The sequence below is a fragment of the Vigna unguiculata genome, chromosome 7 (genome assembly GCF_004118075.2).
Source record: "Vigna unguiculata cultivar IT97K-499-35 chromosome 7, ASM411807v1, whole genome shotgun sequence".
Lineage (NCBI taxonomy): Eukaryota > Viridiplantae > Streptophyta > Magnoliopsida > Fabales > Fabaceae > Vigna > Vigna unguiculata.
This window is the reverse complement of record NC_040285.1, coordinates 2,579,564-2,602,567: the sequence shown is the minus strand read 5'-3', so window position 1 is coordinate 2,602,567 and position 23,004 is coordinate 2,579,564. Positions and strand designations below refer to the sequence as shown.

Genomic DNA, 23,004 nt, shown 5'->3' with positions numbered 1-23,004 from the left:
ATTAAAAAACTAAATTCAAATACGCTATTAAGATTTGATGACTAAATTAAGTGTAAATAATTCTAATTTTCAGTTAAGAAAGAAAATACATATTTAACAAAAGAAATTATATTAATTTATTTTTAAAATAACAAAATAAAATTAGAAATATTTAAGAGATCTAATCTAACATAAAAATTTATCTTTTAACATGTCTTAATTAAGCATATAGTCCAATAAATAAATAGAGGAAGGACAGTGATTGATGGTTTTTGTACTTTCTATTGGCCAAACTCAACACCACATTCAAGATAAATATGTTGCCTCCCTTACTCACTTTCTCTTTCTCTTTCTTCATTCATTAGATCTTCCTTGTTTTCACTTCTTTCAAAAGCAAATCTGAAACCTGCTCGTAACACAACTTTTGTTTATCCCTATCTCTCTTTCTCTCTCTCTCTCTCACCCAAACCGGTCCCTTTCACCGGATCTCTCTCCCTCGAACTGTGTGCAAACTCATCTCTTTCCTTGCTTCCTTCAACTACAAGATCTTATCCCACTCCAGCTTAGTCCCTAAGCTGAAAACACACACCAAAAAACAAAAAAAAATTCTCAGAATTTTTTCCCTCTTAGGATAAAAAGGAACCAGTCTTTTCAACAATGATTCCCCAGCTTCTCATTCCACTCTGACTTTACCTTTGTTTTCTTTTTTTCTTTTTTTTTATCTTTTTACGGTCACTTCTTATTATATAATTGTTCAACAATGGATTCCCATACCCATCATCATCATCATCAGGATTACCAGCTTCATCTCCATCACAACCAACCCTCTTCTGGGTTGCTTCGTTTTCGCTCTGCACCCAGTTCGCTCTTTTCAAATCTCACACCTTTTGTCGGCTACGGTGCTGACACTGCTGCTTCGAGTACCTTCCACGAGTTGGAAGAAAGCACCAACCAAAAGTGTGGTTCTAAGGATTTCAGTTCGATGAATTCGCATAAGGGGTATGGTGTGGGGTTACCACCTCACTATCCCAGACACGGTTCTTCTTCTGCTACTTCCAGTTCTTCTATGGAAGGGTCTTATGGCTTGGTGGGTCCAATGGGAATGGATCATGAAGCTCCAAATAAGGGCTTCGGGTCAAGTCTTCTCAGGCAGAGTAGCTCTCCTGCTGGTCTTTTCTCCAACAACAATGTTTCATTCCAAAATGGTATTGTTTTTCTTTAATTTTCGATGTTCTGTTTGGTCCTTGGTTGTGAAATAGAACAGAGAATTTATAACATGATTTTTTTAGTTGCTGGCTGTATTGTACTTGATAGATACGACACTTACACATACATGCCTAGAGATTTTAGTGTATGAGAATCGAAAAGTCAGATTCTTTTTTGGACATTTTATATGTTTTCTTTTGTTGGCCACTCTTTTGGAAATTTTGAGCCCCTTTACTTCTTCTGTTTTCACTTCCTGTTTTGAGCACCCCTTTACTTTACTTTCGATCTGCTTTGTAAAGAAAAAGGGGAAAATGGAAACAGATAATGAAAACTGGAGTAGATTAGTTAATGTTTATACTCATGTTTCTGAAAGAAAAAAAAAACATTCATTTCCAATTCTGTTACTATGGAACTTTTAAGAGGAATAATGAAATTCCATACTGAGTTGCATTAACAACACTTTGAAGAATAGATATTCTGGTCTATGAAAATAGAAAGCAATGATTCTGGGAAATACATTTTATACAGTTCTTGTTTGTTTAGGATCTGATGATCCACATACATTGTCTATATGTGAGTGGAGATGCAGTTCCTAGTATTCAAACTCTTCCCAGATTGAATTTTTCCCATGTTAGACATTTATTCAACTCTCTTATACTTCAACTTTATCACTTAGTGTAGTTAGAGACACAGGATTGGAAACTTAAGCATGTACTGTTGTAGTAATATCAATCTGAGGGACTAGATTCTAGATCTTTTTGACAGCACATGTATATTATAACTGATCCTGCTTCTTATTTTCTGATGACAAATTTCTTTTTGAGGGTTACGATTCTATTCATTCATAATGGCTAATGAGAAGTTATAAATCTGTAAACGGCAGGGTTTGTCACCATGAAAGGTGTTGGAAACTATGGTGGGGTGAATGACAATAATGGTGAACTCAGTCCATGTATTAGCAGGTTGAAGAATCAGATCAACTTCTCACCAAGAAATTCTTCTTCTCTGGGAATTTTGTCTCAGATCTCTGAAATAGGGAGTGAAGACATTGAGACAACTAGCCCTGATGATAATACTAGTCATGGAGGCAATGATACTCAACATTTTGGCCCTGGATTCCCCTATGGTTCTTGGAATGAGACTCCACAACTGTCAGAAAATCTCAGTGGCTTGAAAAGAGGGAGAAGTGAGAATGAAAAGATCTTTTCTGATGTTCAGGTGTTTATAGAATGCTTAATTGCTTCATTTTCTGGTTGCATCTCTTGCACTTTTGTTTCTTCTTTTTGATACAAAAAATTGTTTTGCTCAGAATGGAGAACCAGGAAACCAAGTTAATATATTATCACATCACTTGAGTTTACCAAAAACTTCAGCAGAGATGATTACCATGGAGAAGTTGCTTCAGTTTCCTGATTCTGTTCCTTGTAAAATCAGAGCAAAGCGAGGTTGTGCTACTCATCCTCGTAGCATTGCCGAGAGGGTAGGATTTTGTTTTCCGAATTGAATTTAATTGGAAAGCACAGACAATGTTGAAGCTTTTTATAAATTGATGATTTCTGATTAATCGACCATGTAAAAACCTTATTAGGATATCAGAAAGTTAAACTTATTTTGGAACCAAAACGACATAGAAGACATATATTGTGTAGACTGTGTTGAATTCATGAAGTAATAATTTGAACAAAAGATGGTTCTGAGGTGTTGTGCATGTCTTGTTTTCAGGTGAGAAGAACTCGGATCAGTGAAAGAATGAGGAAATTACAAGAGCTTGTTCCAAACATGGATAAGGTAAGATCATAAGCACATTTAACTTATGAATGTGTCGATTTTATGTTACAATGTTGTAGTTGTGGTTGAAAAAAGTTAACACTCTTCTTCATTCTCTTGACAGCAAACCAACACAGCAGACATGTTGGACTTAGCTGTTGAATACATTAAAGATCTTCAGAAACAATTCAAGGTAAATACAAAAACATACATTTACAAATTCAAAAGCAATAAATCATGTTACTGTTATGCATGCACTGATTTTTCATACACATGCAGACTCTTGCTGATAAACGGGCAAATTGCAAGTGTTCAAGCATGCAAAAGGCAGATTCATGAAGCGTTCAAAGATGGCTTGGATTATTGGTGCTTTTACCAAATAATATAGGATGATGGTATTACCAAAAATAGAAAAAAATGAAAAATAGAGTAGAAATAAGACGACAAAGATGTGTTATTTGAATTGATAGAAATAGAAGATAAAAGAGGGAGAGAAAATTCTCTTGACATATTTCACGAGTGATGAAAAGAATGGAATATAAAAAAAGTAGCGTATCTTGTCTTTTCATGTTTGATGAATGATATAAAAATGGAAAGCAATATATAAATGATTGTGTAAAGAAACTTTTATTATACAATCTTTTTCATAATTTTGCATTATAGTATAAAATACTTAAAATGAAAAACCTTCCACTCAGAATGATTTTCTTCTGTCTAGTTTTTCTCACCAAAATCTTCTACTTCACACCGTATAAATAAGATATGTTACACCAAATCCAAGCATAAAGCTTTTTTCATCAGTATATCTAAGTTCTTTAAGCAAAAGGGTGTTTGAAATTCGGGGTGAATAAATGAGATAGCATATTTTTAATAATTCTAATGAATGTTTTCCTTGTACAGTAAATGTACTTGTTTTCTTGGTTTTGGTTTTTCCAGAAATGTGAAAGTGTTACTAAATGTATTTGTCGCGCTTCCCCATCATTGAATAGTTATGGCATATACTTAGAACATTTCAATTGTTTTGCCCTTAATAGATGAGTTGCAGAAAGTGTCACTGATTATTGATGTAGACCCAGAGAGAAAATATTGACGCACGCCTTCATTTATGACCAACTGCAACTACCTGCACGACTCTGTCTTCAATTTTCTCCCTATATGGTCGTGTTTGGCTGTTTCTCTATGTTTTTTTCCTTGAAATATCCAAGACAGTTTGGACCTACTCGACAAAATTAGCCGTCTCTTGTCGTTTATAATATGGCCAAAAAAAAGAAGAAGAAAGGGAATTGAAATTATTGAATTGGAGAGATAGTGTGAAGGAATAGTATTTTCTTCTGATTAATATCAATTATTGATCAATGAAACAAAAAATCATTGTGGTGAATATTACTGCTAAAACTGTTCTGCATATTTTAGGATGAAAAACAGGGAACAGTAAACAGTTTGCAAAAATGTATATTGTGGGTCATACTTGTTAGGTTTTTAAAGAGGAGTTTCTTTGGGAAGATACAAAACCAATGAGATCTGAGTCTCACTACATAAGAAATTAACATCATTCTCAATCTAAAATCTTAAAGAAAATGAATTTATGAGTCTTTATTCTTATATAATATTCTGTTTTTTCATTTCTAATCAATGTGAAACTTAGACTTACACTTGGATTCTTAACAATACTCACTCATTTTTCTCTCTTTCACCCCTTTTTCATAAAAAATATTGATTATTTATTGTATTTCTTCCCTTACTTTTAATAAATTTTTGGTAAGTTTATTTGTGTTTGTTTGGTCTTCTAACAATATCCTTCACTTCATGACCAACTTAGTTCAGAATGTTGGGTTGATGGTGGGGGTGTGGGATTGTTGTGGTTGGAGAGGAGTGTGCAATAAGTGATGTTTTTAGTATGGGGTTGAATGAAGTATTTGATTATGGAGAATATGTTTTGTTGGTGATATTATAGTGTTGTAGTAATTGTTGGTCTAGTAGTTGTAATAGGTAGGAGTTGGAAAGTGGTGTTTGGGATTTGAAAATTGTGGTCCACCAAGGTATAGACTGATGTGCTAAGGGTCATTAATGTGGGTTGGTGGGAGTGAGTTTTGCCCTAGGTCATATTAATTGTCTGCTATGTAGGTTGAATGAGTTAAATTATAATTGAATTGTGAAGTTAATTCTTTAAGGAAGAAGAATTACATCCTGATTTTCGGTTATAATTTTGGTTTAGTGAGAAGTGATTGATTTACAACTAAAAATTAGAACTTTGATTTAAAAAAAAATAATTGTTGAAGAGATATTGTTACATGCGATACATTAATGATTTTCGTAATACAAGTTAAATGAGTTAAGTCATAATAAAATTATGTAACTTAGATCGTTATGTTTTAAAATAGAAAATTGTAACTAATATGTAGTTGCAAAATCCTCGCTTCAATAATAAATTTAATTAGTGGTGTTGGTGTCCAATAGGTTTTGGAAGAAGAGCATAGGAACAATTAAAATAGTTAGATGCTACACTTGTGTTGTGATGACAATTGAGATTACAACTCGAATGATAACTCGGATGACATCGAGACTCGGATGAGTTTCTTAACGGAAAATGATTTTTTAACAATTAAATTTTAATAACTAAATTTTGACAATTTTTTTTATAATTAGATGTATTAAATTTTAAGTGGTCTCTCATTTTCTATTTTTTCATGTTTCTATATTTTTAAACCAATTAGAATATGACATCTCAAGTTGTAAGAGGAAGTTGTCAAAATTTGATTTTCAACTTATCATTATCCTTTCCTAATATCATTCTCATCCTTCTAGTAAAAGTTTATCCACATTCCATTTTCATACTTAATGGATATAAATTTTTTTGTCTAACCCTTAACTCTACCGAGTCATTAATATACTTTTCATGAATGGACTTTTTTGTTATCTCACCGTGAATTAAATAATTTTTATTAAAAAACTAAAAATCACAGATGAAACATAATATTAATATTCAAATGTCAAAAGAAAATATATTTTTTTTATTGTGAAATATTAAAAATTATATATAAGGGTAAAAATATCAAATTAGAATACCAAATAATAACTGAATAAAAAGTTAAATAATTATAACTAATGTTAAACAATTTTTTTAACTAAAATTGCATGACAATCAAAACATCTATTAATTTTATCTATTAATTTTGTAAAAGTTGAGTAATTTCACTTGTGTTAATTAAACAAATATGATGAAGTTAAAAAATATTTTGTAAAAAATGCAAAAAAATAAAAAACAAATAATCAAGTTTGTAATTATTTAAATATTTAAAATGTTTCTTTACTTTCTTTTCCTAAGTTCTAATAATGAGAAATTTATTTTACTAATAAAAATTATATAACGTCACTGGGAGGGAATTGCATGGAGAAAAATAATCAAATGTTATCGATTATTAAAGAATGTTAACTAATATTTTTAGGACATTGATTAAGGTATAATTAATAAGTATAAAGTTGATAATACACGTGACATTAAATGAATTTTAACTTTAATAATGATAATAATAGTTAAGTTTTATTTTATTTAGAGGACAAAAATACTTACAAATATTATATAAGAAAAATAAAAGTTAAAATAATAAAATAATTTTAATATATCCTTAGGCTATTGATTAGCATAATCCTAAACTATTTAATTCAATAAAATTAATAATACATTTTTAAACATACCTACAAGATAATTGTATAAACAAATCTGTAATAAGAGAATAAATATTTTGGGAGATATGAGTGAACTTCATGGTTGTAAGAGAAACTAAATTAAAAGAGAAGAGAAGAAAGATGTAACTGAGAGGTTAACAAAGAACAAGCTATCAAACTAAAGATTAATAAAATATTATATTTAAATGAGGATGACAATAAAGACATGAATGAGTATAGAATGGATACTAAAGCATATGGTAAAAGCATATTATATTATATTATATTATATTATATATATATATATATATATATATATATATCATAAATCATCCATTATTTTATGTAACTAAAAAATAGCGTTTCTTTCTTACTAATAATTGTAATAAAATATATTGCATTTAAACATTATACTAAAATATTTATTAAAATACATTTTATATCGATCAAAGAAAGAAACAAATGTGGTAAATTCAATTAAGATTAGTATTTTCAAAGATAAATTAAAATAGGCTTAAATACCTCTTTGATTCTCATTTTTGTAGTGTTTGTTGCGGATGGTCCTCTTTTTGACAGAATATTTAAAATGGTCATCATTTTTACCGAATGTTTAAAATGATTCTCATTTTCGCAATTCATGTTTTATTTGGTCTTTCTGTGTAACGCCGTTTAAATCATTAACAGAGCACTGTACATCTTTATTATTGATGTACTGCATTTTGACTTTTTCTTAAATTTAGTTGATGTAGTGCATTTTGATGAGGATGAATTAACGTTATGAATTTAACTTCTTCCCGACTTAGATCTTAGATTAATTTAATTTTTCCAAAGCTTATATCAATATCACTTACTTCAATGCTCAGATTAAGATGTCATTTTGAACATGTTGGGACTAATATCAACATAATCAAACTAATTCATTTCTTCATTTAACAATAGTACAAAATAGATTGGACTTTAAAAGATTACATACAATAACACAATAACAGTACGAATAATACAATAAAAATACAAGTGAACCCTATTACTAATTGCAGCCTCTTCTCAGCAACCTTCAATAACTTCTCCAAATCATTAATTTGCCTCATTTATGTCATGATGATGACATCTTTTTCATAACACCACCATTTGAAAAAGTTGCAGCCCATATTATTGGAACCACCACTCTGTAAATCAATCAACCAAAAATTAAAACCAATTTATTATTAATACAAAAATAAAAAAAGATTTTCTACCAATATTCTTTGGAGTTCTTGTCATCCTCAAAGCTGTCATCTCTCCGCAGCTACAACTCGGGGTTAATCCATTTTTCGTTTAACCACCAACAGTGCACGAAGATTGGGACCGTAACATACCTATATAATGGGATTGCAGGAAGAAGAAGATTGCAGCAACACCAATTGGAAATGGAGGAACAAGATTGTCAAAACTCACCAACTGTCCAAATATTCCTTACCAAAATCCTAACTCACTTCTTTATCCCCAAATATCTAATTACCACACCTATACAGTATAGTACACGTAACACACCCTAATACAAACTGTGCCACATGTACATTGCTCCGTTAATGATTTAGACGGCGTTACAGAAAAAGACCAAATAAAACACGAATTGCAAAAATAAGGACCATTTTAAACATTGGATAAAATTGATGACCATTTTAAACATTCTGTCAAAATGAGGAACATCCGCAACAAACACTACGAGAATGAGGACCAAAAAGGTATTTAAGCCATTAAAATATAACTAAGGACTTTTATATAATTATTTGAATATGTTTCTAAATATTTAAATTTAATTTTACTTATATATATATATTTTACATAATATTACAATTTACAAAAACACTATTCATAAATATAAAAGTAAATAATTAAAAAAAAGTTGTAATATATTAATTTTTTTTCTACCAATTCTCCCATTTCCTCACCCCAAACGGCCACCACCTCTTTCCTTCGTTCTCACGCCTCTGTTTCTGTCAACGCAACAACCAAAACGACCGCGTTTTCCCTCCTTCTTCCTATCACCAACATGTGATGATCATGATGATCACGACGATCATGCCTTCCCCCTCCGCGATCCCAACAACAGCTTTTCGCAATGCTTCATCTAAAAGACGCCGTCGCCAACGGCACCCTCCGTCTCGCGTAACCATCACAGTCTCATTTCCGCGGGATGTCGAACCTGTACGGCGATTTCAGCCAGAAGATCGATTACGTCTTCAAAGTCGTATTGATCGGTGACTCCGCCGTCGGCAAGACCCAGCTCCTAGCGCGCTTCGCCAGAAACCAATTCAGCGCCGATTCAAAAGCCACCATCGGCGTCGAGTTTCAGACCAAAACGCTCATCATCGATAACAAAACCGTCAAGGCTCAAATATGGGACACCGCGGGCCAAGAAAGGTCCATTCTCTCCTCCTTCCGCGCTTCGCTTTCCTTTGCCTGTCGTTTTGCTTCTCATAAATTCAATAACAATAATTTAGAAGAGACCTTCCAAACGCACCTATAATCGTTCTCATCCGTCTGCTTCGTTGTACTGTGGAACATTCAATTTAGAAATTGCGTGTCGTTTTGCATGCTGGAATGTCGTTTTCGTTTCTGTTGTTGTTTATTAATGTAATAACATGTTTCTTGTGTGGTTTAGATGATTTGCAGTATTGGAAATGTTTTGAACTTTGCTAGAGATCAGTAGTTTATATAACTTTTGTCTTATCCCAGAGTTTTCTCAAGTTTACTTAGTCACAAACTAATCAAACTCGGAGGTAGGAATTAAATGCATATTCACGTGATCATAGTGTATTTGAAAACAGACGAAAGTGTTGGAGCTAATTTGGTTTGTTTAATGGTCGAATTGAATTGTTTTGGTTGTGGTCGAGTCTGGGAGGACCTTATAATGTAGGGGGAAGGGGACCAAGTGGAAAAGGAAAGGGAAGTGCATTTGATGTTCAGACGGCAAATTTAGTTTTGATTGTTTTGAATTAGAGGATTTTGTGACCAAGATTTGCATGTGGTTACTGAAAATTGATGTAATGTTTGAGTTTAATTGGAATGTATTAATAATGTAAAGGTTTTTGTGACTCATCTAACAAGGTAGATGGTTATGAATGATAAGTTTGTTGAATTTTATAATAAACTAGGCCTGGACCCATGCATGGTGACCTACATAGAGGGAAAATAAAGGAGAGAGGAAGAGAGGATGAAATTAAGTGGGTGTTTAGTACATCAACAAGTGATATGCCAGTTAAAAAATAATGAAGGTAGGATTTTTATATAATGATAGATTACTTTAAAAGTCATACTTAAAACGATTTATGATCAGTTGACAATTAAAAAATTATTTACATGTGCATGAAAATTAAACTCATTTTATGTCTTATTTGGGTTTAGCTCCTGTAAAGTTTGGATCATTAGATGTACTTTAGTGAAGTGTGGAATCACTGTTGTTGATTGCGATAAAATATAAGGATGGGGTGCCAAATTATGAAATACGAAAAAAAAATGCAGGTGGTGATTTCCTAAACAACAAGTTTGAGGCTGCTGAATTGTTGAGGTCGCTGTTTCTGCGTGCAAGGGTATTCTAATTATGTTATATATATGCTCTCTGCTTTAGCTTGGTCTGCATCTTGGTTACAACTTGAATTGTTTTCTGCATTTTATTTTAGAGTTTGAGGCTTTTTTTTGGGCAACTTAGAATCTCTTCTTTCTTCTCTCAGGTACAGGGCAGTTACTAGTGCATATTATCGCGGTGCTGTTGGAGCAATGTTAGTTTATGACATGACTAAGCGTCAATCATTTGATAACATGGCAAAGTGGTTAGAGGAACTGAGAGGCCATGCAGACAAAAATATTGTTGTGATGCTAATTGGCAACAAATGTGATCTTGGAACTCTTAGAGCAGTGCCAACTGAAGATGCCGAGGAGTTTGCTCAAAGAGAGAACCTATTCTTTATGGAGACATCAGCACTTGAGTCCACTAATGTGGAAACTGCCTTTCTGACCATTCTAACTGAGATATACAGACTTATAAGCAAGAAAACACTAACTGCCAATGATGATGCTGATCCACATGGCAGTTCAGGGCTTCTGAAGGGAACCAAGATAATTGTTCCCAACCAAGACATTAATGCTGGTGAAAAAAAGGGTGGCTGCTGTGGATAGTCTTAGGTTACGCTTGTTTCCACTCTTCTTGGGAGCATATTGCTCCCCCTGACTCCGCCTACATGTGGCGTTTGTAGAGAGGGCAGATACTTTTATTGGTCATCCAATCAGCAAAATGTAGTCTATATTTATTTATCACTGTGCTTGTTGATTACAAGCATGCAGTTTTTCTTCTGTTTTGGTCTTTTACAGCTTTAGGATTTCAATTTGTTAATACAGATCCCCGGTTTTGAAGGGATGGTTCAGTTCGGACAGAGGAATGCAAACTGTATAACTAGCTGGATGCAGTTGTTTTTGGCCTGTAGTTGAAATTTTTAGTATTAATGTTGTCTTTGATGTGAGATATTTATTAATTATAGGAAGGGATCAACTTACACTATAATTCTTGTGAAATTCTATAAGCTTTGCAGTTACATTTTCATGTTTCGGTTGCTTACAAATAGCGATGAAAGACAAAAGATGTGTAGTATCTTTTTCTTTCTAAGTACTTTTGGTTCTTCTCAGAATTACCTGCAAAGATCTTACAGAGATCAACGCAAAAAAGAGATCCCAAAGAAAGACGCTGCGGTTCTTGATTATTAGTAGGTGTAATATTCTATTCTTATTTTTTGTTTGTATATACGATTTTATTTTCACTTTGGTAGCCATATTTCAATACGGTCTTGATGCCGTGTTCAGAATTTTCTTGCAAATTTATCTGAGGGTTGATTTTAGTATGGATAAGAGATATAATAAACATGTAGATGAATGAGTAGTGATGAACATAGATAGGTACATAGGAGTGTTAAAGTGAAACAAAACTCGTGTTAGAAACTTGATTTTCACCTATCGAATGAGTGAAACTTTTCAATCTTGTGTTCATTCATAGAAAGTATAGTACTGTCACTCTCTGCTTATAGCAAAAGCAATTAAAATTTTAGTCACTTACTTGTATGTGATAAGTGTTCATGATGTAGTTTGGATTTATGGCGTTTTTACTTGTAAATCTTATAGTGATAAAGAATAGTTGTTACAATTATGTGAAACAGAACTCACATTATTTTCAATACAAATTTTTAATGAAATCAGTCATCAGTAAAATGTTATTATTTTTTCTATCCTTATTCAAAATGTTTGTGTGGGAGAAAAGAGATAAGGAAAATACAAAAAATTATTTATTTCAAATTGTAAAATATGTAAATGAAAATTATTTATTTATAGTGTAGGGAAAAAGGAGTACACGCCGCTTGGAAGTAACCCAAAACGACAATCTAGTATAGGACCACCCCAAGTATATTCATCTAACAAGAAACCAAGAAGGTAAAAATTACAAAATGTACGGATTTTAATATTTTAACTCATTATAGTGTATTATAATTAATTTATAGGACCACTCATGGTATTTATTTAGCAACAAATCAAGAAGGAAGAAATTATAAAAACACGGATTCTAATATTATATTTACCTTATCGAAAGTGTAGTATATACTCATATATATCATATAATATGTATATAATTCACTTTCATCCTATTATATTTAATCTTATCGCATGTAATGTTCGATTTGATGTATGAACCACTTAAATTTTATTTAACAAACTTTCCTAGAAGAAAATCCTTATTTTTTGCGTGTTGTGTTCTAGCAATTATTTGTTTGGTTAAAATATGTTTCACCACAAAAAAGAAAAAAAAAACAAAGGTTCATGTGTAAACTCTCAACAAATGATTATTATATACATTTTGTCTAACGAAAATGAAATTTTATATTCTAGTGGTATGATGCGTATCAATTGTAACCAATTTATTATTCGTAAAGTCAATTGGTTATAGTAGCATTACGTTTCTCAGTGATTATAATTTTTTTTTAAATATTTTTAAAATAATTAATGAGTGTAGATAATAATAATAATCGAGTTTTGATATTTAAAACTGAGCTCTTTAATTAACTAATTTTTACAAGAGGAAAAAAAGTCGTTTCTTTAACATTTGTTATTTATGATATAAAATAATTAAGGTTTTTAATACAAAAGTAAGTAACTAATACAATTATAAAATAGTCTCATGTTTTCTCTTATCATTTATGTTTAAGCTAAAATTTCATAATAATATGTATGACAATTAAAAGCTAACAATTAGACCTATGTTAAATACTTAATATATATATATATATATATATATATATATATATATATATATATATATATATATAAAGGTTAAAAGTATTAAAATTTCAATAAATATTTTTAGTTAATTATAAAATTGTTAAATATGTTTTTGGTCCCTCAAGTTTCAGTGAAATTTGGAATTAGTCCCTCATCGAAACTTTTGACCAATTTAGTCCTTCATTCTCAGAAATGCGTGGATTTAGTCCTTTTAATCAAAATTTGTTAAGTTTATTGAAGTTTTAAACGCGTTTTATGATAATATTTGAGTTAGCATTTAAGCGAAGATGGGTCAAACAGTTTAAACAATTCAAATACTATCATGAGATGCGCTTGAAACGTTAGATAAACTTAACAAAATCTGGTTAAAAGGACTAAATCCACACGTTTCTAAAGATGAAGGACTAAATTGGTCAAAAGTTTTGAAGAGGAACCAATTCCAATTTTCACTAAAACTTGAGGGACCAAAAACATATTTAACCCATTATAAAAATATATAATCTTTACTCAAATAAGGAAACTATTTGTCATTCCTTTTGAGTTTAGAAAATCAACTTTAATTTATTAAATGTAATTTAAATATGGTGATAAATTACTTTGCTGTAAGAAGAATATCTAAAATGAAAAACAATTTCCTTAAAAGTAAAAACTGATATAACTATTTATCTAAAGTATACAAAGAGTATAATTTTATACTAAAGAAATAAATTAATATTTTTATCTTTACAATGTGTTACATATATTTTATGCATTTTAGCATAATATTTTAATTATTAAATTATATTTTGCAATTACAATTTTACTCGTTATCTAATAAAGTAAGAGTATATTGTAATAATCAAATGTTATAGTTTTAATTTTATTCATAAGTTAAAAAAAAACTATAATAAAAATGTTATACAAGTATTTAAAATTAGTACACACTAATAATTACTGAAATGAATAAAATAAAAATAAAAATGTGGTGAAGAAAAATGTTCAATTGTCGAAATTTTGTATTATCCGTATTTATATTTTATGTCGAAATTTTTCATCAAAATTAAGGAATTTGAATGTTCTATTAGATTTTTCTGTGTTGTTCCTTTATTGTGTCTTCCTGATACACGGATTACCATTTACCACTAATTTTGATGTTTTAAAATATATTAGAAAAATATGTAAAGTATCAACACAATGTATTTTTAATGTTGAGGAGAGGACAACACCAAATAACAACTAGAGAATTGACACTCAAAATTAAGACATATTGAACTAATACCAAGTAAATAGATAAATTTATACATTTTGTAAGTACTTATATATTCTGATAATAATTAGAGGTGAAAAAGAAGTGGATGGAATTTTGGTAAACCTGATTAACGAGTTGATATTTCTAATCTTCCAATACCTTTTAACTCAACTTGAGAACATTCTATTTTTAAATTAAAATGAAATTATAGTTAAATTAATAATTGATTATAACAAAGTGATTTAACATTTAAAAAAATAATTTTCTTATGTAATTAGAGAAATTAATTATTAAATTAAAATTATATATATACATATATTAAAAAAATAACAAAATTATAAAAAGAATAAAAAGAATTTTGATATTGTGTTAAAAGTAAACTTTAAGTGAAAGTCAATCCTATAAAAATAATTTGTGAATTAAGATTTGCACGGACTTATAAAATTTATACTTACTTACGTACTATAAACTATTCTTTTAGTTGAAAATAGAATTCCAAATTTGTGAAAGAATTTGGTGACAAATGAATCATTAATATGTAAAATATATTTTTATCATTTTGATGGCTTGGTGGCCACCATATAAGAATGATAAACTTAGTTGTGTTGTTCATAATTGAAACTGTTTTCCAACATCCATGGCTGATTGTGGTGAGTATTTTGTGTTGCTTCTCTTGTGGCTAGCCTCAATCTTCTTGTTACGTGTAATCCTCAGGAAGGTTGGTATGAGGGCACGCCTACCACCAAGTCCTACACCCCTCCCTGTATTAGGACACCTCCACCTCCTCACCAACCTCCCCCACCAAGCATTTCACGCCATCTCCTCACGCCATGGCCCTCTGGTCTACCTCGTCTTTGGTTCCAACCCCTGTGTTCTTGTTTCATCGCCCGAAATGGCAACTCAGTGCCTCAAAACCAACGAATCATGCTTCCTAAACCGACCCAAAAGAACAAACTTGGACTACATCACATACGGTTCTTCAGATTTTGTGCTGGCACCCTATGGACCTTATTGGAGGTTCATGAAAAGGGTTTGCATGACTGAACTCCTCGGAAGCCGCATGCTTCGCCACCACCTTCCCATCAGAGCTCAGGAGACAAGGCTGTTCTTGAACACCATCATGCAAAAGGCTGGTTCGAGAGAGGACGTGAACGTGGGCAAGGAGCTAGCCATGCTCACCAATAACATAATCACCAGAATGGCTTTGAGAAGAAGGTGCTGTGATGATGTTGAAGGAGAAGGGCACCAGTTGATTCAGCTCGTGAAAGAGATGACTGTGCTTGGTGGGAAGTTCAACTTGGGAGACATGTTGTGGTTTGTTAAGAAGCTGGATTTGCAGGGGTTTGGTAAAAAGCTTGAGAGTGTTCGAAGTAGGTATGATGCCATAATGGAGAAGATCATAAAGGAACACGAAGATGCAAGAAGAAACAAGAGTGGTGATGGAGATGAAACAGTGAAGGATTTACTTGATATTCTGCTTGATATCTATGCTGATGAACATTCAGAGATTAGATTAACCAGAGAAAATATCAAGGCCTTCATTATGGTATAATTAGCGATTAGCAATTAGCAATATTCCCTTTAGTGTTTTCATTCAAGAAAAAAAATGCTTACCATAAGTTTTTTGGTTATGTAATCTGCAGAATATGTTTGGTGCTGGAACTGAGACATCAGCCACTACAATAGAATGGGGTTTGGCTGAGCTAATCAACCATCCAGAAATGATGGTAAAAGCAAGGGAAGAGATTGAATCAGTGGTTGGTAAGAAGAGATTGGTGGAGGAATCAGATATCCCTAACCTTCCTTATGTTCAATCCATAGTGAAGGAAACAATGAGGCTTCACCCCACAGGACCTTTGATAGTGAGGCAATGCACTGAAGATTGTAATGTTAAAGGGTATGAGATTCCTGCAAAAACCACTGTGTTTGTGAATGTTTGGGCCATTGGTAGGGATCCAAAGTACTGGGAAAACCCACTTGAGTTTAAGCCAGAGAGGTTCCTTGATGAAGAGGGACGAATCCCTTTGGATCTGAAGGGACAGCATTTTGAACTTTTGTCCTTTGGAGCTGGGAGAAGAAGCTGCCCTGGTGCTTCACTGGCTTTGCAGATCATTCCCACAACACTGGCTGCAATGATTCAGTGTTTTGAATGGAAGGTTGGTGAAGATGGGAAAGGAGTGGTTGACATGGAAGAGGGACCTGGAATGGCTCTTCCTAGGGCACATCCCTTGCTATGTGTTCCTGTCGTTAGGTTTCCTCCTTTGGTTTAAGGGTATGTTAAGATCAACTTTTTCCTAAACATCTGCACCAAAAAGAAGATTAAGAAAATAAGATGATATCAAGTATCGATGAAAACTAATTTTTAACAACTAAATTTCGATAAAATTTGAAATATCATTTAGTATAATTGAGATGTCAAAAGTTTGTAATGGTGTCTAAGACTTTTATGTATTTGGAGATTGGTTTAAAGTGGAAATTGTAAATATGGATCAGTTTATTTTTATTTTTTGTAAAACACGATAAAGTCATAAAAAATCAACGGTTTTACAGGTGAAGTTGTTATAATACATATCGGTTTTCTTTTTTTATTTTTTTGAAAAAGTAAAGTCATCATGAGTAATGACGATTTCACGTTTCTGATACACTGAAACTGATATGAGTCTTGACGACTTCACTTCTCTGATACACTAAAACTGTCATGACTCATGACGACTTTGGTTTTTCAAAAAAAAAAAAGGAAATCGGCCTTTATCATGACAACTTCAGTTTTGATGTCTTCTCACTCCTGACGACTTCATCCTGTTTAAACAAAAAAATCAAACGATCCATATTTACAAATTCAACTTCAATTTTATGAAAAAAAAAAGGATCATATTATTTTTGTCATGTAGTTTAGTTTCTTTAAATTTTTAGTTTAACCTAGGACAAACTTTTAAAAAATGTTCAGTTCTATGTTTGTGCGTGAACACCCTTTTAACTTTTTTTGTAAGCAAAGTTGTCATGGAATGTTGATTGTTGTGTAGTTTGTTATTTTGCTGTATGAAATGTTTGATTTTGAATGATGGAAACAAGTGTACATAGAAGAATAAAATGGGGCAATGTTAATGATAGCAATAATACATACACTAGAGGACAGGGAAGATCAAATATCACCTACTTATGCCATGGACCACCAAGAACTAAATATTAATTAAGGTAGCCATTGTAAGATCAATACAACTTTTAAAAAAATAAAATTATAAACACTTTTGAAGGTAGCCCATCATATTTATTTTTTAGTTATGTTTTTTAGGTTGTGGTTATTAGTAGCCATGAGGTGATTTCACCAACCTACGACTAATTAATTTCTAATAAGTTTAACTTTGAATATATCATGACAAAACTGAGAAAAAATATTAAAATTGTGTCAAGTGATTAGTTGGTTAATAAATTTAATTAAATCAGCCAATAATTTTTTATTTTTAGGATGAAGTGATAAAAATTTTGATCAGCGCTTTCCACTAATTAAAAATGGTTAGAATCATTTTTGTATGAAACGCTGGAATCCAAAAAATAGCTTGAGTTCTGTTTATGGTGGAAGAATGCAGAGGGTACAGAGTTCTGTTTCGTTAATTTTTGCAATAATTATCTTAAAATCATTTTAACAAACTTCTTTTTATTAACTTACCGAAATTTGTTTTTTAAAAATTCAGAAGTATTGGAATCTATCAGAAGTCGATCTTTCTGAAAAATCCAACTTGTGAAAAAAAAGTGCTTAAATGATTTCCCTTTAACAAAAATTACTTTAGACAACATCATAAAATTATGATTTAAATTATAAAGACCGTGGTTTAAAGATTATATTACAATTTTTTAAGTATGGTATAGGTGAGTGTAGTTATAGGTAATAGATAATGGTTTTTAGTACAACAATACTTTTAAAATTGTTGTTTAAAATCCTTATAATAGACAATAGTTTTTCAAGTTGATTTTAGACCTCACCTCTATTTTTATACCATACTTATACTAGTTTTTTCCACATAGTTTAAAACAAAAGTTATGTAATCATAGACTTTCATAATATTTATATAACATTTATAAAAATGTTGAAATGTTGTTTATTATATATTAAGGCCATATCTATATAACCGTTGTCTAATTTAGTGTGATTAACTACAAAATGTTCAAGTGTTTTCTTTGAGAAAAATTGTTTGGATAAAGAAATTTAAATATTTAAATATATTAAATTCAATTGTTTTTACTAAATAATTTATTTGAATAAAATAATATAAATTTATTGAATTTTAGTTATTTTAGATGATATTTAAATTAACACTAAAGATTAATATTAAATTATGTTTAAAAATTTTAAAATACTATTAATGAATTTTTTATTTGAAGTTATTTTTGCTGTCAAAAACCATTATTAATATTTTTGAATTGAGGTTGAAAATGATTTTCTGAGTTTTCTTTATCAGCAAAAACAAATCATTTAATGAGAGGCCATATTTAGATTTTCGGATTGATATAATTGATGGAAACCACATTTACTCTCTCTCACACACGTACACGCGCATATATATATATATATATATATATATATATATATATATATATATATATATATTAGGTCATTGGTTGTTATTTTAAGTCATTTTTATTTATTTATGGTGTCAATTGAAAATCCTTCCTGAATTACGAATTATATTGATAAAAGGTAAGACTAACGATATTTTCACACCATCGATTTTTTCTTTAATTTCAAACTTAAATTTTATAAAATATTATTCTGTTATAACATTTTATTTATATATTATTATTATTATTATTATTATTTTAATATAATATTTTATTATTAAAATTAGTTGTCAAGTGAATATCAACAAATCATTTTTCAAAAAGTAATTATAGTCAGCTATAAAGAAAAGTTTCTCTAACATTAGAAAAAAAAAAACTCTACAATTTTAGACAAAAAAAAACATTCATCCAAAGTAATTATAGTAGATATCGAAAAAAAAATTCTATAAAAGACATTAACTTAAAAATCTAACTAAAATTCACGGAAAAAAGTCCACACTAGTGAAGAAAACACTTATTAATGTATGTAAGCTAATAAATAATTTTGGGATAGAAAATTTTGACTTACATGGATTGAAAAATAACTTTGTTATAACACTTAATCGAAATAAATCCAATGTTAAATTTCTTCCTTACCCAGGAAAGAAAATCCTTTTTATTTCAAGGTTTATGTAGTGGAACTGAAGTTGACTTTTCAAATTGATGGAGAAAGGAATGTAAAATATAAATAAATGCAAAAATGGTTTGACTAGAATTAATAACAAAACATTTCCCAATTATTTGAGCTTTTGGTAAATCATATAAATATTTTCCAAAACTTATTTATGCATGATGACTTCAATTGCTTGCAATGACTTTGGACAATTAAAAAAAAAAAGTTAATAATGAAAACTGAAAGAGACAAGAACCTTAAAATCACAATGATGTTAATCCTCTGCAGGCAAAAGGAGTATTTAATGTAAAATGAAAGCGAAAGAATAGAGAGGGTAACGCATCTAACGAACCTGATATTGGGGAATACCAGAAGGGATAAGAGAATTATCCCTTTTCACTTCAATGATATAACCCTTTAAGCCTTTTAAAATTAGAGTCTCCACAAGTTATTGTTGCAAGTAATTTATTTAAGAAAATTGTGAGAAAATTAGGGTGTAAAAGTGGCTCATAATTTAAATATGAGTTATCTTAATTTATTTTTCAATGAGTTAAAATTTTTGTAATTCAACATGATTTATTATAGATAAATAAAGTAGGTTGACTCATATAGATATTATTTTTTAACTTATTTTATATATTTATTGTAAATTTTTAACAGTATAATTATATTTATTTATTTCATCAAATATTATTTAAAAAATAATAAATAAAAACCAAAATTTATATAATTGTTCAAATAATAAAAAAATTAAGGATAATATAATTAAACAACATTATAACAAAACCTAGATAAATTACATCCAATTCCATCCTTCTGGGTTAAGACAGTCTTAAAATAAGTAAAACTTATATATTATAACGTGATCATATATATATAACTGATAAGATAATAGATTAAAACTAGTATTTTTACAAGTTTCTATGAATATTTTAATCCTTATAATTGTAACTTTGTATTTCACTCTGGTTGAAGCAATATCCAACAACTTAACGCTGTAAGCAGCAGAACAGAGATTCTTGGTAATAAAAGTTGCAGTACAACCTCCACCAAAATAATTAGCTTTGTTTATAATTAAATTGCTTCCGGCATTAGTTTATGCCGAAGCTATGTCACGCCACAAGAATCTCCAATTCTTCGTAGTTCACAAAAAGACAAGACATCAGAAGTTGAGTGCATTTGTCTGAACTCTTAAACAAATAATGCCTTCTCCAACCAAGAAACCTAGCTACATCATTAACTCCTCACATAAACTTCATCAAAAAAAACATAACAAATTACTCTCTATAAATGTTCTTCATTCAATCACATGCACCATGAAGACAATGGATGATGTTCAAGGATACATACCAATATTCCTTATTTTCCTAGCCTCACTAAAACTGCTCCAAGCCATATTCAAAGCTTCAAAATTTCGCCTTCCACCTAGTCCTTTGGCTCTACCAGTTATTGGACACTTCCACTTGTTAAAACCACCACTTCACAGATCTTTTCAGAAGCTCTCGAATCGTTATGGACCCTTGATTCACCTCTACCTTGGCTCCACTCCCGTTGTTGTTGTTTCCTCTGCAGAAATTGCCAGAGAGATCTTCAAAACACACGAACTTTGTTTCTCCAACAGACCAGCGAATGTTGCTATCAGCTATCTCACTTATAACTCATCTGATCTAGGGTTTGCCCCTTACGGACCCTACTGGAAGTTCATGAAGAAGCTTTGCATGTCGGAACTTCTTAACGGGAGGATGCTGGATCAACTCCTACCCATTAGAGAAGAGGAGATAAATAGGTTTCTGGTGATGCTGAAGATGAAAGGTGAAGCATGTGAGCGTGTGAATGTTGGAGATGAACTTTTGAAGCTAACGAACAGCGTGGTGATGAGAATGGCGATAGGAAAAAGCTGTTTCAACGTTGATGACGAGGCTCAGAAGGTGACGGAAAGGGTGAAGGAGAGTTCGAAGGTGAGTGGAATGTTTAACCTAGCAGATTATTTTTGGTTTTGCAGGGGATTGGATCTTCAGGGAATTGGGAAGAGAATGAAGGAGGTTCGTGAGAGGTTTGACACCATGATCGAAAGTATCATTCGGGAACATGAAGATGCGAGAAATAGATCCACCCAAAAGGATCCTCCAAAAGATGTTCTTGATGCTCTTTTGAGCATTTATGAAGATCAGAGCTCAGAGGTGAAAATAACCAGAGACAACATTAAAGCCTTCTTGGTGGTAATATTCCTTGAATAACCCCTCTTTTAGAATTTGAAATTCTAATTATTTCTAAGTCTTGTTTATGCTATTTTTATCTTGATAAAAACTCTAACTTTAAGCTCTCACTGATTTTATATAGAGTGATATATTTTAGTTATTTATAACATGTTTTTGTAAAATTAAGAAACAAAGTAAGGATCTTGTAAATACTACTACAAAAACACCAAACTAATACATCCAATTATCACTGGAAGTTAATGATAAAGTATTTTAAGTCTACCGACTTTAATAGTGTTGCGACTCACTTGATGACTTCAATCATTTACTTTAATTTATCAAATAATCAGGAAATGATAAAGATTGACAAGGACTAATCAAAGGAAAATAAAGTTTTTTCGGAGTCATATATATATTTCTTTTACCACTACCTATTGTGCAAGTGCAGTAGAATTTGACAGAAGTATGGTAATATTTTGAATTGTAAGAATTTGTGTGTACAATTTGTCAGGATATTTTCACAGGTGGGACAGACACAACTGCAGTTACTGTAGAGTGGTCAGTGGCAGAACTAATGAACCATCCAACAGTGATGGAGAAAGCAAGGAAGGAGATTGAAAGTGTGATTGGCAAAGAAAGAATGGTGATGGAATTAGACACAGATAATCTTCCTTATCTCCAAGCCATAGTGAAGGAGACACTCAGACTTCACCCTCCATCTCCATTTGTGTTGAGAGAGTCAACCAAAAAGTGCAGCATTGCAGGATATGAGATTCCACCAAAAACTCAGGTTTTCACTAATCTGTGGGCTATTGGGAAGGATCCAAAGCATTGGGATAACCCTCTTGAGTTTAGGCCAGAAAGGTTTGTTAGCAAAGAGAATGAGAGTGCAAAAACATGTGAAGTTGATGTGAGGGGACAGCATTATGAGCTTTTGCCTTTTGGAAGTGGAAGAAGAGGCTGCCCTGGAACTTCACTGGCACTGAAGGTTGCTCACACCACCCTTGCTGCTATGATTCAGTGCTTTGAATGGAAGGTTGAAGAAAAAGTGGGAGAAAATTGTGGTAGTGTTGACATGAAAGAAGGACCCTCTTTTATCCTTTCCAGAGCTCAACCCATGATTTGTATCCCAAAACAAAGACTCCTGCCATTCCCTTTGTCTCATGCTAAATCTTAATTCTCGTTCTCACCTAAGACTATAAGAATAAGCGTGTTCCATTGTATCTTCATCTAAATATTACCCTGTTTCTCTTATTCATATAACCCAAATTATTGGTACCCATAATCTCTTTCAAACATTCTTTTATTTTTCATGTAGTTGGATTAGGTGAAAGTGTTAGAAGTTGACCTTAGATTGGTTGTGGTTCACAAAGAGCTTGCTTCCACCCACCTATTGTTAACAACATCTTTTATCGAACAATACTTTCTAATACTATTACTTGCTAATACTC

The 23,004-nt window shown here is 31.3% G+C and overlaps 4 protein-coding genes across 4 annotated transcripts; all 4 read left to right on the top strand.

Annotated features, from left to right (window-relative positions):
* Positions 1–320: 320 nt before the first annotated feature.
* Positions 321–3,519, top strand: LOC114190967 (transcription factor bHLH130-like). The gene is made up of 6 exons (XM_028080066.1): positions 321–1,184; positions 2,069–2,403; positions 2,495–2,665; positions 2,908–2,973; positions 3,077–3,145; positions 3,232–3,519. The coding sequence occupies exons 1-6, from the start codon at positions 740–742 to the stop codon at positions 3,289–3,291; spliced, it is 1,146 nt and encodes a 381-aa protein (XP_027935867.1). The 5' UTR covers positions 321–739; the 3' UTR covers positions 3,292–3,519.
* A 5,008-nt stretch (positions 3,520–8,527) lies between these two features.
* LOC114190968 (ras-related protein RABA4d) lies at positions 8,528–11,197 on the top strand. Its single transcript, XM_028080067.1, has 2 exons — positions 8,528–9,021; positions 10,332–11,197. The coding sequence occupies exons 1-2, from the start codon at positions 8,795–8,797 to the stop codon at positions 10,774–10,776; spliced, it is 672 nt and encodes a 223-aa protein (XP_027935868.1). The 5' UTR covers positions 8,528–8,794; the 3' UTR covers positions 10,777–11,197.
* A 3,586-nt stretch (positions 11,198–14,783) lies between these two features.
* On the top strand, positions 14,784–16,501 carry LOC114192717 (cytochrome P450 93A3-like). Its single transcript, XM_028082509.1, has 2 exons — positions 14,784–15,692; positions 15,790–16,501. The coding sequence occupies exons 1-2, from the start codon at positions 14,784–14,786 to the stop codon at positions 16,414–16,416; spliced, it is 1,536 nt and encodes a 511-aa protein (XP_027938310.1). The 3' UTR covers positions 16,417–16,501.
* Positions 16,502–20,459: 3,958 nt separating this feature from the next.
* LOC114190401 (cytochrome P450 93A3-like) lies at positions 20,460–22,809 on the top strand. The gene is made up of 2 exons (XM_028079268.1): positions 20,460–21,574; positions 22,065–22,809. Exons 1-2 carry the CDS (start codon positions 20,558–20,560, stop codon positions 22,728–22,730), a joined length of 1,683 nt encoding a protein of 560 aa, XP_027935069.1. The 5' UTR covers positions 20,460–20,557; the 3' UTR covers positions 22,731–22,809.
* The last annotated feature ends 195 nt before the right edge of the window (positions 22,810–23,004 follow it).